Raw genomic sequence first — 12,350 nt, 5'->3', positions numbered from 1 at the left:
AACTGCATTGAACATACCTGTCTGAGTGCCATAAATATTCTTTTTCCAAAGTCAAGAAGTATTTAAAAAATTGCAATATGATTTTAGATTCTAGTTGATAATAACACATGACCTTTACAATGTAATTACATAATGCATGCAGTCGAGCTAGTGCAAGATGAGCATTTGTGACTAAATGTATGCACGTTTTTAATTTTTTTAAAAATGACTAGATCGTTTTGCTAGACCTTCATTCCTCAGCTGGGATTGTGTAGAGCCCTTTGAAGCTGCACTGAAACTGCATTTTGGACCTTCAAGCCATTGATCCCTATTGCAGTCAACTATATTGAGAAAAATCCTGGACTGTTTTCCTCAAAAAATGTCTTTTCGACTGAAGAAAGAAAGACATGAACATCTTGGATTACATGAGGGAGTAAATTACCAGGACATTTTTATTCTGGAAGTGAGCTAATCCTTTAAAAAAGCAAAACTGTTTTGTCACAACATGAAACCAGGTAAATAATGACAGAATGCTAATTTTCATATCAGCCATGCTTTTACCAGGTTGTGTTGTACTCTTACCTGTGTTCAGCTGTCTGTTAGGTCCTCTCATCATGTAGCTGAACTCTTGACAGCTGGCGCTCTGGCTCAAGCCTCCAGACCGGAAGCACAGTTCCTCCACCAGCACCAACGCCTTCTTACAAAGGTCGTCTTCCCAGTCCCCCGACATCCTCCAATCCGCATCGCACACCCAGCCCGCACTCAACCAATCGTGGCGCAGCTCTCACCGCCCGCACCAACTGGACGGCGCCTGAGAGGAGAGGGTGTGTCTGGCCACTTTCTGCCAATTCCAATAATACAGGAGCTCGTTTTGGACTCTGACGGACAACGTTTCGACAAGAAGCCGAGACGGTCTCTTTATGACCGTTAATTGAAAGCTTTAATGGTTGATAAACCCATTGGTAAATGTGCTACAATCACTCTTTTCAATAATAGCATTGGCTCCTATGGAAAAAAAAACAAGAGAAAGGGAATAAAGAAGAAATGAGAACAAGGGAGAAGACAATGCAGTTATAATGTAAAATCCATTGAATTGCATGTGCTTTGCACACAAGATGTTTTTGTGCACATACTTGTTATAAAGGATGACAATGACATCCCTGAGTCCTTGTCATGGTGAAGAAGGTCGAAACCAATTCAATTCACATAAATGGTAAGAATTTGCTCAATGGGTAAACAGCGAGACTATATTTAGGTCTGTTGTTCAGAAAGCATAGCCTAGATTTCCTGGGCTATTACTCTCAGTTAAATCATCAGTCAGGGAAGAGGGAAGTGTTTGCAGACTCAGTCCTTAAAGCAGCATCAGGGCAGGGTTGAATTTAAGATGTATGGTGTATCTCCACTAGGTTTCTCTTTTTTGTTTTTCCATTCAGGCTTTACTGTTCATTGTGGTCCATGGCTGTGTTTCTGGAATGTTCTACAGGAGCTTTGCAACTGCCTGAAACGAGAGGAAGAGAGGGAGAGTGTACGTGAGAGAGAGAAAATGAGGCACACATCATTAAAAAAACTGCTGTAAAATTATGGTTAAATTATAAAGGCAACCCGCTGGGCTCGCAGAGCTCAATAGCATGCAGAGAAGAACCAATCATTCTGGATATCTGTTTCCTCCCTAAGACAAACAGCTCTTCTTGTACAGTGCATCTCTGGAACGAGGATGTGGTCAACCACAAAACAAATTTATCTTGTAAGCTGCTGTTGCATGATACTCTGAAGATTAAAGGTGACAAGTAATTTCGATGCTAAACTTGTAATGTTAATTTAGGCTGCCCGACACATCGGCTCAACCATTGATGTGAGGTTTGGGCGGGGCTATATGTTTGGTATCTTCACAGCTGAAGTGTGTAATTTCTTCAGCACAGTAATTCATGCTTTTTAAAGGGATTAAAGGCATAGTTCACCCAGTAATGAAAATTACTCCATGATTTACTCACCATTAAGCCATCCTAGGTGTACATGACTTTATTCTTTCATTTTTCTTTTCTTTTTTTTTAATATAACTCAGATTGTATACATCCTAAAGAATAAAGACATATACACCTAGGATGGGTTGAGGTTTATAAATATTATTTGATCAAAATGTGGTAAAAAATAATACTGTGAATTTGAAATGCAATTTGAAATAACTGTTACTACAATCAAACCAAAATGTATTCAGACATGTATTCAGACCTTCAACGTTTATCACATTATCACAGTTTTTTCACTATAGTTTAGAAAATGGTAATAGAATATGACTCAGAGAACTCTCAGAGAGTTAAACTGCGTCAGAACAAATTCATCTTGACAATGTCAGATAACCTTGATTGAAAGGTATGTAATTCATTACAATCAACCAAAAATTAGTATGACAATATTTACACAACTATCAACACATTGTTGACCAATTACCAAGCAATGCTTAAAAGAGAAGTTCACTTCCAGAACAGAAATTTACTGATAATTTACTCACCCCTTTGTCATCCAAGATGTTCATGTCTTTCTTTCTTCAGTTGTAAAGAAATAGTTTCTTGAGGAAAACCTTTCAGCAATGTTCTCCATATAGTGGACTACAATGGTGCCCCAAGTTTGAACTTCCAACGTGCAGTTTAAATGCAGCTTTAAATGACTCAATCCCAGCCGAGGAGTAATAGTCTTTTCTAGCGAAGTGATCAGTCATTTTCAAAATAAATTGACAGTTTATATACTTTTTAACTTCAAGTGCTCATCTTGTCTCGTCTCTGTGATGTGCATGCATAGTCTGTGTAATCCAGGGATGTAGGACAATTTTGAAGTTGGGGAAGAAAACAAGATGGGAGTTTTTTGACATACCCTAACTGTATTGAACCAGAGAAAACAGAGTTCACGCAAACCTAGACAAGACAAGCGATTTAGGTTAAAAAGTATACAAACTGTCAATTTGTTTCTAACTTGACCGATCGTTTCGCTAGATAAGACCCTTCTTCCTCGGCTCGTTTATAGCCATTTGAAGCTGCATTTAAACTGCATTTTGGAAGTTCAAACTTGGGGGCACCATTGAAGTCAACTATATTGGAGATATATCCTAAAATGTTTTCCTCAAGAAACATAATTTCTTATGGACTGAAGAAAGAAAGACATGAACATCTTGGATGACAATGGGGTAGGTATATTATGTGTAAATTTTTGTTCTGAAAGTGAACTTTTTTTTTGTTCAGTCTGTGATGTAAAAAGGTCACATTAGCAATTAAAGAAAAAACACTTAAACAAAACATGGTTAGGTCAAAGTGTCTGAATATTTTGGTTTATCAATTTTACTGGTAGTCCACCGTATGAAGAATTTTGGGTATAATATGTCACAGTTTACTTTATTTTGCTATCCTCACTTACAAAAATCAACCCACTAGTAAAAAAAAAAATGTAAAATTACATCTGGTGTCTGAATAATTTTTGGTTTGACTGTATTTTGTAATGTAGTTTATTCCAGTGATGGCAAAGCTGAACTTTCAGCTGGCATTACTTTTTTAAATTTAAGCCATTGTTATTTTTAAATTATTTATTTTTTCACTGACACTGAATAGTAGTATCCTTGCCAAAAACAACAGCAAAAAATAATCAAAAACAGCATTTTAATGTTGTAGTTCGGTAGGCACACTTCACCTTTAAGGTTAACGCTGTGTCTTAACCGAGTGCAACGCGACAAGATTCTAGTGACAGGCAATTTGTCTGTCCACACCAAAAGTGAAAATAGGGTGTGACACAACACAGAACAGTTCGCACACTCGCAGCACACTGCAGACGAAGAGCACAGAAAAACTAAGAAAACAAACCTTGTTTCTTCACGCTTTTGAACTGAACTTTGAACCCTCACATAGAGGATAAAAGCACTTAAGGTTCACATTAAGCAAGCCTATAGTCACAACATTTTATTACATCAACACCACAGCACTAGACATAGTTCATCAATTTGTAATTCCAAGAAGCTTTTCGTTAATGGATTAGAATAAAGGTCAGACCGACACTAAGGAGTACAGCTAGCTACCAGCACTTTTTCCATAAAGAGGACTTTAATGCAGCATTACCATAAAGACCGCAGTAATGACATTTACCCAGTCTACAATGATCAAAAATAACCTAAAATACATACATTACAAATCTGTGTTTTCACCAGTCAGACAGCACTGAGGAAAACGCTGTAGCTATTCATCTGCTGAGGGACTGTGTGTGTATAATTTGTCAGCATGAAGTTCTATATCTACGAGATCTCTCAGTATTCCTCCTTTGTTCTGTGCTCATTCTGTCTCACAAAACCAGGTCAAAGCTCCACCTTTCATTTCCCTTCTCTTTCGCTCCATGTCTCAGCCCTCCTCCAAGTGTTTCTTTCCACCCCTCTCTGTCTCTACTTCATCCCCTCTCTGCGTCAGCTAAAACAGTGCAAGCCCAGAAAAAGTGAGCAAATCTATCAATACGCGAATCGATTCAACGATCGCCTGCCTTAAATGGAGAGTTTTTTCACGCCAGTGAAATCCCTCAAGAAGTCTGATCTATTTCTCTCCGAAGGGGCACCTCCTCTTATTGTGCCGATCGTCCATCTATCATTCTGCTAGACTATTCTTTCATGCTTTTTAGGTCTGTAAAATGTCATTGGTCTTTCATTGTAAGATCCAGCTAGCTGCGTGTTTTCAATCCGACTTTCCATCAATCAATCAGTCAAAGCCTTAAGTACAGCTATAAGTCATTTGGATCAGGACTCAGGTCAAGATGTTCACCCACACACTGATTCAATCCTTCCTTTTGGAGTCGCCTAATCAGAGTGCTCAAGCGGTCCATCAGTCTGGAGCGCCATCCAAAAGAAACCCAAACAGATTGAGGTCCATTTATCTGTCTATCTCGGATCTTCGGTCCATTGTAAAAATGAGCCTCAGATTAGCTCATAAAAAAGCACTTCCACCCTCAAAACTCTTGTCTGCTCTCCTCACCACGGTTCAGCCTGTAAATCTGTCTGAGTTTGACTTAAAAATGCCGCATATCTCAATCTGAAAGATGGCCGTCTGGCAGCGAACTACAGTGTCACTGTCCAGAAATGCCAGGTCGATTGAGAACGAAGTTAGAGAGGAACTGAGCAGGTGAAAAAAAGAGGCAATGGAAGAGAAAGCAAGAGCGAGACATAAACTATAATGCTTCAGAAGAAAAAGAAAGTCAGAAGGACATATAGCATGTGGCCTTGAAGTCCAGACGGACATAAGCGTCTCGATGCAAGCGTAAATGTCTAGAGGACAGGCATTTACAGTACAAGCGATATGCTCTAATAAAACTACACAGACGCTCTGGGGCATTATGGGCTGGAAAAAAGCTGGAATAGAATAATGCGGTGGTAAAATCCATGCAAGTGACACCGACATGAAACACGCGGATAACAGAACATGAAACCTGTCTCAGACATTCCATTGACTGCTGCCCAGGTCTCAATCAATATCCCCAGGAAAAGCAATACCCCACAACAGGGACCCCAGCAACCTGTATGGTCACTGTCCAATCACACGCAAGCCAGACGGGATTGCCACAGTCCAATCATGTCATAAAGGCCACAAAAGCCCCTGTCCAATCACACACTAGAGATGGAAACCTATAATAAAGTGCAATGATTATATGGATATGCACACGGACACAAACAACCAGAAAGGTCAATGTACAGTGACATCCATCAAAATGGCCATAATTGCATTGCTGTTACATACGGAAACATTTGAAGGTTGCAGCTCTGTTTGGTGTCTAGACGATTCACACAACACCCAGACGTCCAATTTCAACCGGAAAGCAGAAAGACTAGATCAGGTCGCCATGTCATTGAATGACAGACAAGAGTAAGCGATTCCGAAGCAGGGGAAATGATCTCAGATGAGCACTTGACCATGACAAAAATAAAAGCAAAATCAATAATAACATTTTACATTACAACTTAACATCACTTAATCAGAAAATGAACATAATCAGTTTGAATCACCTTATCACGAAACAAAAAACTTCACTAATAACAAGCAAATGCATAATATTTACAGTTGAGGCCAAAAGTTTACATCCCCTTTCAGAATCTGCAAAATGTTAACTATTTGACCAAAATAAGAGGGACCATACAAAATGCATGTTATTGTTTATTGAGTACTGACCTGAATAAGATATTTCACATAAAAAGTCCACAAGAGAAAATAATAGTTACATTTATTAAAATGACCCTGTTCAAAAGTGTACATACACTTGATTCTTTATACTGTGTTGTTACCTGAATGATCCACAGCTGTGTTTTTTGTTTAGTGATAGTTGTTCATGAGTCACTTGTTTGTCCTGAACAGTTAAACTGCCCACTGTTCTTTTGAAAAAATTTTCAGGTCCCACAAATTCTTTGGTTTTTCAGCATTTTCGTGCATTTGAACTCTTACCAACAATTACTGTATGATTTTGAGATCCATCTTTTCACACTGAGGTCAACTGAACTATTACAGAAGGTTCAAACACTCACTGATGCGCCCGAAGGGAAAACCACGCATTAGGAGCTGGGATTGAAAACTTTTGAACAGAATGGAGATGTGTAAATTTTTTTCTTAGTCATTTTGCCTAAATATCATATTTTTTCATTTTTTCAGGCTGCAGAAGATAGTTACATGTTTCCCAGAAGATAAAATAAGCAAAATTTACCCTGATCTTCAAATTCAAAAAGTTTTCACCCCGGCTCTTAATGCATTGTTTTTCCTTCTGGAGCATCAGTGAGCGTTTAAACCTTCTGTAATAGTTGCATATGAGTCCCTCAGTTGTCCTCAGTGTGAAAAGATCTTAAAATCATTCAGTCATTGTTGGAAAGGGTTCAAATTCACAAAAATGCTGGAAAAGAATTTGGGACCTGGAGGATTTTTCTAAAGAACAGCAGGCAGTTTAACTGTTCAGGACAAACAAGGGACTCATGAACAACTATCACTAAACAAATTTTTTTTTAAATCACAGCTGTGGATCATTCAGGTAACAACACAGTATTAAGAATCAAATGTATGTAAACTTTTGAATGAGGTCATTTCTAGAAATCCAGCTATTTTTTTCTCTTGCGGACTATATGTAAACATCTTTCACATGAAATATCTTATTCAGCTAGTCTGCAAGGGGGGTGTAAACCTCTGACCTCAACAACTTTTGAAAATATTTTAAAACGTTAATTAAATTTAAAAACAAAACAGTTTATTCAAATTTATTTAAGCATTTTCTAGTACTTCAAAAATAGTAATTACAATAACAAAGCACAAAAGCAAATTTGATTTAGCTTCTTTGTAGAAGTCAATCATTAATAATGACCTTTTTTGACTATCAGTCAATAAATCCTTGTAAAACACTGCAAGTGTAATAAAGGTCACAGGCACAAAGGTCCTACTTTAATTTAGTCCTCTAGAAATGGCTCACAGATCATCATTTCACGTACATATTAAATCGGACGTGACTGAAAGCGGCGATGTCCGAGTGGATGAATTTTTAAATGTGTAATTAGTCTGTCTATTTCTACCAGTTTGATCCATTCAAGCGGATTTGCAGGCGTTTTGGCGGACATGAGCTAGCGTGACAAATGAGGCCGTCCTACAATACAACGGGTCCTAATAACCTCTAAATAACTGCAGCCAGCACTCGCAAATGTGTGTCGTCATAAGGCGAGTAAGTGACAATGATAATGTCACTGACTGTTCATACATAAGACACCTGGCATTCGCTACATAACTGTCAGGTGTCTTAAGTCGAGATCTATCAGAGGGGCTGTCCGTCAACACCACAGATCAGCAGCAGTCGCTCAGGTCACTGCCTGTTTCTACAGCAGAGAGCAGATGGGTCTGAGGTTCCGTCCTCGGCCCTGGGGTGAAATTATTCAAGCCAATGAAGAATGATGCAATTCGTTTTGTCCCGCAGGCAACGTCCACTGCCCTATTTAAGTTGACCGGTTTGTAGGCTAATGGTTAAGTTGCTGTAAAGTCTGCAAAAGATGACAAACCTCAACATGCCTGGAAGCAGGTCTCCCATTATGCTTACAAAGAATCTGGCATAAGATGAAAATACACAGGATCAGATATATGCACATTACTCAAACCATACACATTATGCTGCACTTTATTGAAGATGCACACTGATAAAACTTTATAGCTAATAAAATTTATCTCTTTTTTTGTTTGGCAGTCTGCTTCAGTGTTGCAACTCGTTGAGACTCCAGTCTCAAATCTAATGTTTAAATATGCACAAATATAAATATAAACAAATGTTTTAGTTGCTGTGTAATGGAAATCAGAGGTGTCACTGGATGCTAACCAACTCTGATCCATGTAATCCATCTTCAAATGCAACTTAAAAAAAAATGTAAATGTTTGCATTTATTCATTTTGCATATAAGATATGCAAAATTATAAAAGGTATAAGGAATCCAAGCAAATAATCTTCTCAAATCCATTAAGTATATAATGTGATGTGTGCATATGTAGAAGCTTATTAACACTGTCTGTTTTAGCTTAAAGGGATAGTTCACAAAAAAATGAAAATTCTGTCATTAATTAACCTCATGTCATTTCAAATACATAAGACAAATTAAGATATTTTTAATGAAATCCGAGAGCTTCTGACCCTGCATAGACAGCAACGCAACCACCACAACCAAGCGTTCGTGTTACTCTCGTGAACGTCATTTTTGAATTCTTTGTGCACAAAAAGTATAGATTGAAAAAATTATGGTTCAACCACTGATGTCACATGGACTATTTTAACAATGTTCTTACTACCTTTCTTGGCTTTGAATGTGTCATTTTCGTTGCTGTCTATGCAAGGTCAGAAAGCTCTCACATTTAATCAAAAATATCTTAATTTGTGTTCTGAAGATAAACAAAGGTCTTACAGGTTTGGAACGAAACGAGGGTGAGTAATTAATGACAGAATTTTCATTTTTGGCTGTACTGTCCCTTTAAAGCACCATTAAGATACATTAGGAATAACAAATGAACATTCAAGGCAAATGAGAGACGCATTCCACATTGCGTATGTACGAAGCAATTGTAGTTTCCACAATCGCCTGCCTCCTTTTGAAGTTTCCCGTCTTTCCTCTTTACTCAAAGGAAACCTGCCTCACAACTTCCCTTATTCCCCTGAAATTGATAGATGTGACTGAGACTAATTGTAAAAGAAAAATGATGGCTAATCCTTTTCTTCTCTACTGAGGCAATGAATTTGAACACTTCTATTGACAAGGGATGTAAATCCATTAAGTATAACCAATAGGATATTAGAGTAATTTCTTAATGAAGCCGTTGTGGTTTTTCTTTCCCTCCTTCTTTTTTTCCCCTCACATTCACTGTATCACCTCCATTCCTGTGGTCTTATCTGCAATGTCATCGGGAGTCTAATCTGCTTTTGTTTTCTGTAAGGCTGTTGCGTTTTTTTCCCTCTCTTTTAACCTGTCGGAAGATAACAGTAATTTTCTTTACCCCTCTGGCTTCAAAGCAGAATGTTTCCAGACATCCTGCAAAGTGGGAATGAATGAATAAATGATAACAACGCTGTTTTAGTACACTCATGTAGCAATTTCTCTTCATCTCCCTCCAATGCCGTCGCTCTCTTGCTTTTCTAACCTTTTCATACCTCTTTTGTCGCTTGGTACCATTCCACTCCCTTAAATCACTGATCTCATGCACTGGAAGAGAAAACCAGGCTAAACGGCCTTCAGCGCAGTCACAACCTCTGCTTACGAACACTCAGCCTCGTCATCTCATCGTCTTGCTCATATCTGTGAGTTCCTGGACACTTTCTCCATCCTCTCCAGCGTCCAGCGTATTTACTGGCCACTGAACACACATCAAAACTGCCCTGTCAACGGCTGCTGTCATTTACACAATCGGACCTCCGCCGCCGGCCAAAGACAGGGCTGATATTACATATCGCTGTAAAAAAGATACTTTGGGCCTTTGCGGCTTGTGGCTGCAAGCTGAGGTAGCTTAGAGCATGTTGTAACATTGTTTTCAGTGTCTAAAAGGAGTTCGCTCCCATTCCAAAACAGTTCAAACCTGTGCAAAACGGTTGCAACGGCTGCTTCAAGTTACCCTTAGGCCCAGATGGAATCTGCAGACTTTTTCAGCACGGATTTCAGGGAATTCTGTGGAAAGCACAGCTGAAAGCATAATCAAATTAGCCCAAGTGATTAATAAACAAATACCCAAGGGGGGTGGGACGTTTCCAGAATTCTATGAATGACACGCGTCCCAGTTCCGAGGAAATCTGCAGATTTCATGTGGGCCTGGTTTTCCCCTCCCATCCTCTCGCTCTCTCCTCCGCTCCGCTGTCCAGGCCCTGAGAGTATCTAAATTATCTATAACATCACACAGGCAAACACAGGCAAAAGAAAGAGCAGTGAGCGATGCCGAGGAACCCTGAGATACTGGTGACGCTCTGTGCCAGCCCTTAAGATTCAGCTCCCACACAGATAGAGCGTAGAGGGAAGCTCTCGGCAGCCCGACAGCCAGGCAACGTCATCACCCGCTCCGTCACATTGTGGGGGGAACGAATCGCCCCCTCGTATGGCGTTTACCAATGCCGTTATATGCTGTCAGTGAGCACGGAGAGGATTCCAGTAACGCTTCCATATGGATGTATTAATATTTGCATAATTACGGTCCTGTGCCTGATAGAAGCCCATGTAAGCCTGCCTTTGAAGACTGTGGGGAGGGGTGGGGTTTGGAGGGGAAGGAACACTGATAAGAGGTTGAAGAGGAGGGAAGCAGCTTCATATGTGCATTTCACATCCTTTCCTCATGAATTACATATGCATATGCAGATTAAGCATGTAGAGTAGAAAACATGGAAGTTAAGAACAGAATTACATAAGTGACAGAGTCTAAGTGACTGATTATCCCTTTATACATTGTTGCACACACATATGAAAATGCGAGGTCACGATGCTCAGCACATATTCATGCATGATTTTGCAGTAGATAAATAAAGATTACTGAAGCAGCTGAGAGGATTTGCACGACGGTACCGGACAGACGTGCAGACCTTTACAGCGCAAATAGACAGATATATTATGGATAACCTGAACACAACAATCCGGGGAGAGTCTGTACCGTCTCAAGCAATGCAGATCTCGAACGGAACGACTGTCTACACCATATCCACACTCTCGCTTCCGAGCTCACATTCAACCAAATATTAATTTTCTCATGCGACGCGTTACAACAGCAACATCATAACATCCGCCCCGCACACCCAAAGACAGATAAAGGCTGAAATACCGCACCTGGGACAGACGGATGCCAAAGGGTAGACCGAGAGGGACAGAGGAGGTGTCTCTCCGCTCCCCTCTTCCTCCTCTCTTTCTGTGTTTTCGCCTGTCTTCACAGCCTCGTTTTTTTCTCTCTATTTCACTCTCTGCCCTCCCTCCCTTCTCCCTCCTTCGCCTTGTGCACGGAATACTAAACGAGCCTAGTCTCCGCTCACGGGCTCCAGTGTGCGTGCAGTGCTAAACACATACTGATGTATGGCGAGAGAGAGAACGAGAGAGAGGAGGGAGAATATTGGGCAGAGGGGTGAGAGACCTCCCCCTAATGTACTTACATAAAAAAAAGTTCTTTTTCATAGAATTAGATTTCAACAACGTCTTCGGACGTTTCAGTAAACGTCAAAGTTAGATTACAAGCTGTGGTGGCAACTCTGATTCATCCCAGTTCCGCGAATTTTACTGTATTCGATAAAAGATTCGTTCAGTAATTAGTTCAGTCAGTCTTTTTTGCAGGTTACATAGCTGAGTCAGTAGGTGGCGATACTGCGAGTCTTTTGTGTGTTATGAGCGAGTCACTCACTGAATGGTTCACTCAACCTATTCATTAAACACACCCAGTCATTCAAAATCAAAACCTCTACAAATCTACTGCAGAAAGAATGTTTAAGCATTATGAGCATTTTCTCGCACACATGGCAACACACCATCTTCCTTCATTTAATCACAAATTATAATCAAGTCAATAAGTATTTTTTTCAAATAATTCTTACACGGCCCTTCTCTTCATGTTGTGAAAAAGACTAATGGACATAAATGAATGACATACCCCGTGTTCAGTCTGTCAGATGTTTCTTGTCAACAAACAAAATATCCCAGTTCAGTTACTTCTTGAAGACTGGAAAGACAGGTAAGCGCTGCAAAAAAAAAAAAAAAAAAAAAAAAAAAAAAAAAACATACGCGATTAAAAGTAAAAACGATTGTGTGACTGACTGGTTTACTCAAAAATTAATTTAAATAGACCACTCGCATCTATTTTCACACGTCGCCGTTCTGTCTGACTCTAGTTGAGTAGAGT

At 39.6% G+C, this 12,350-nt stretch overlaps 1 protein-coding gene across 1 annotated transcript in view; it reads right to left on the bottom strand.

Annotated features, from left to right (window-relative positions):
- The window catches only part of syt3 (synaptotagmin III), a 59,276-nt gene extending 47,761 nt beyond the window's left edge, over positions 1 to 11,515 (bottom strand). Inside the window, exons 1-3 of the mRNA XM_051106227.1 lie at positions 11,294 to 11,515; positions 1,113 to 1,477; positions 562 to 984 (exon numbers count right to left, since the gene is read on the bottom strand). Coding sequence (XP_050962184.1) covers positions 562 to 709 — 148 coding nt within the window. The 5' untranslated portion in view covers positions 710 to 984; positions 1,113 to 1,477; positions 11,294 to 11,515. The remainder of the gene's footprint in view (positions 1 to 561; positions 985 to 1,112; positions 1,478 to 11,293) is intronic.
- Positions 11,516 to 12,350: the final 835 nt, after the last annotated feature.

Source organism: Labeo rohita, chromosome 3 (genome assembly GCF_022985175.1).
Source record: "Labeo rohita strain BAU-BD-2019 chromosome 3, IGBB_LRoh.1.0, whole genome shotgun sequence".
In the NCBI taxonomy this organism is placed as follows: domain Eukaryota; kingdom Metazoa; phylum Chordata; class Actinopteri; order Cypriniformes; family Cyprinidae; genus Labeo; species Labeo rohita.
Note: the sequence above shows the minus strand (reverse complement) of the source record. Positions and strands in the feature narration are given on the sequence as shown.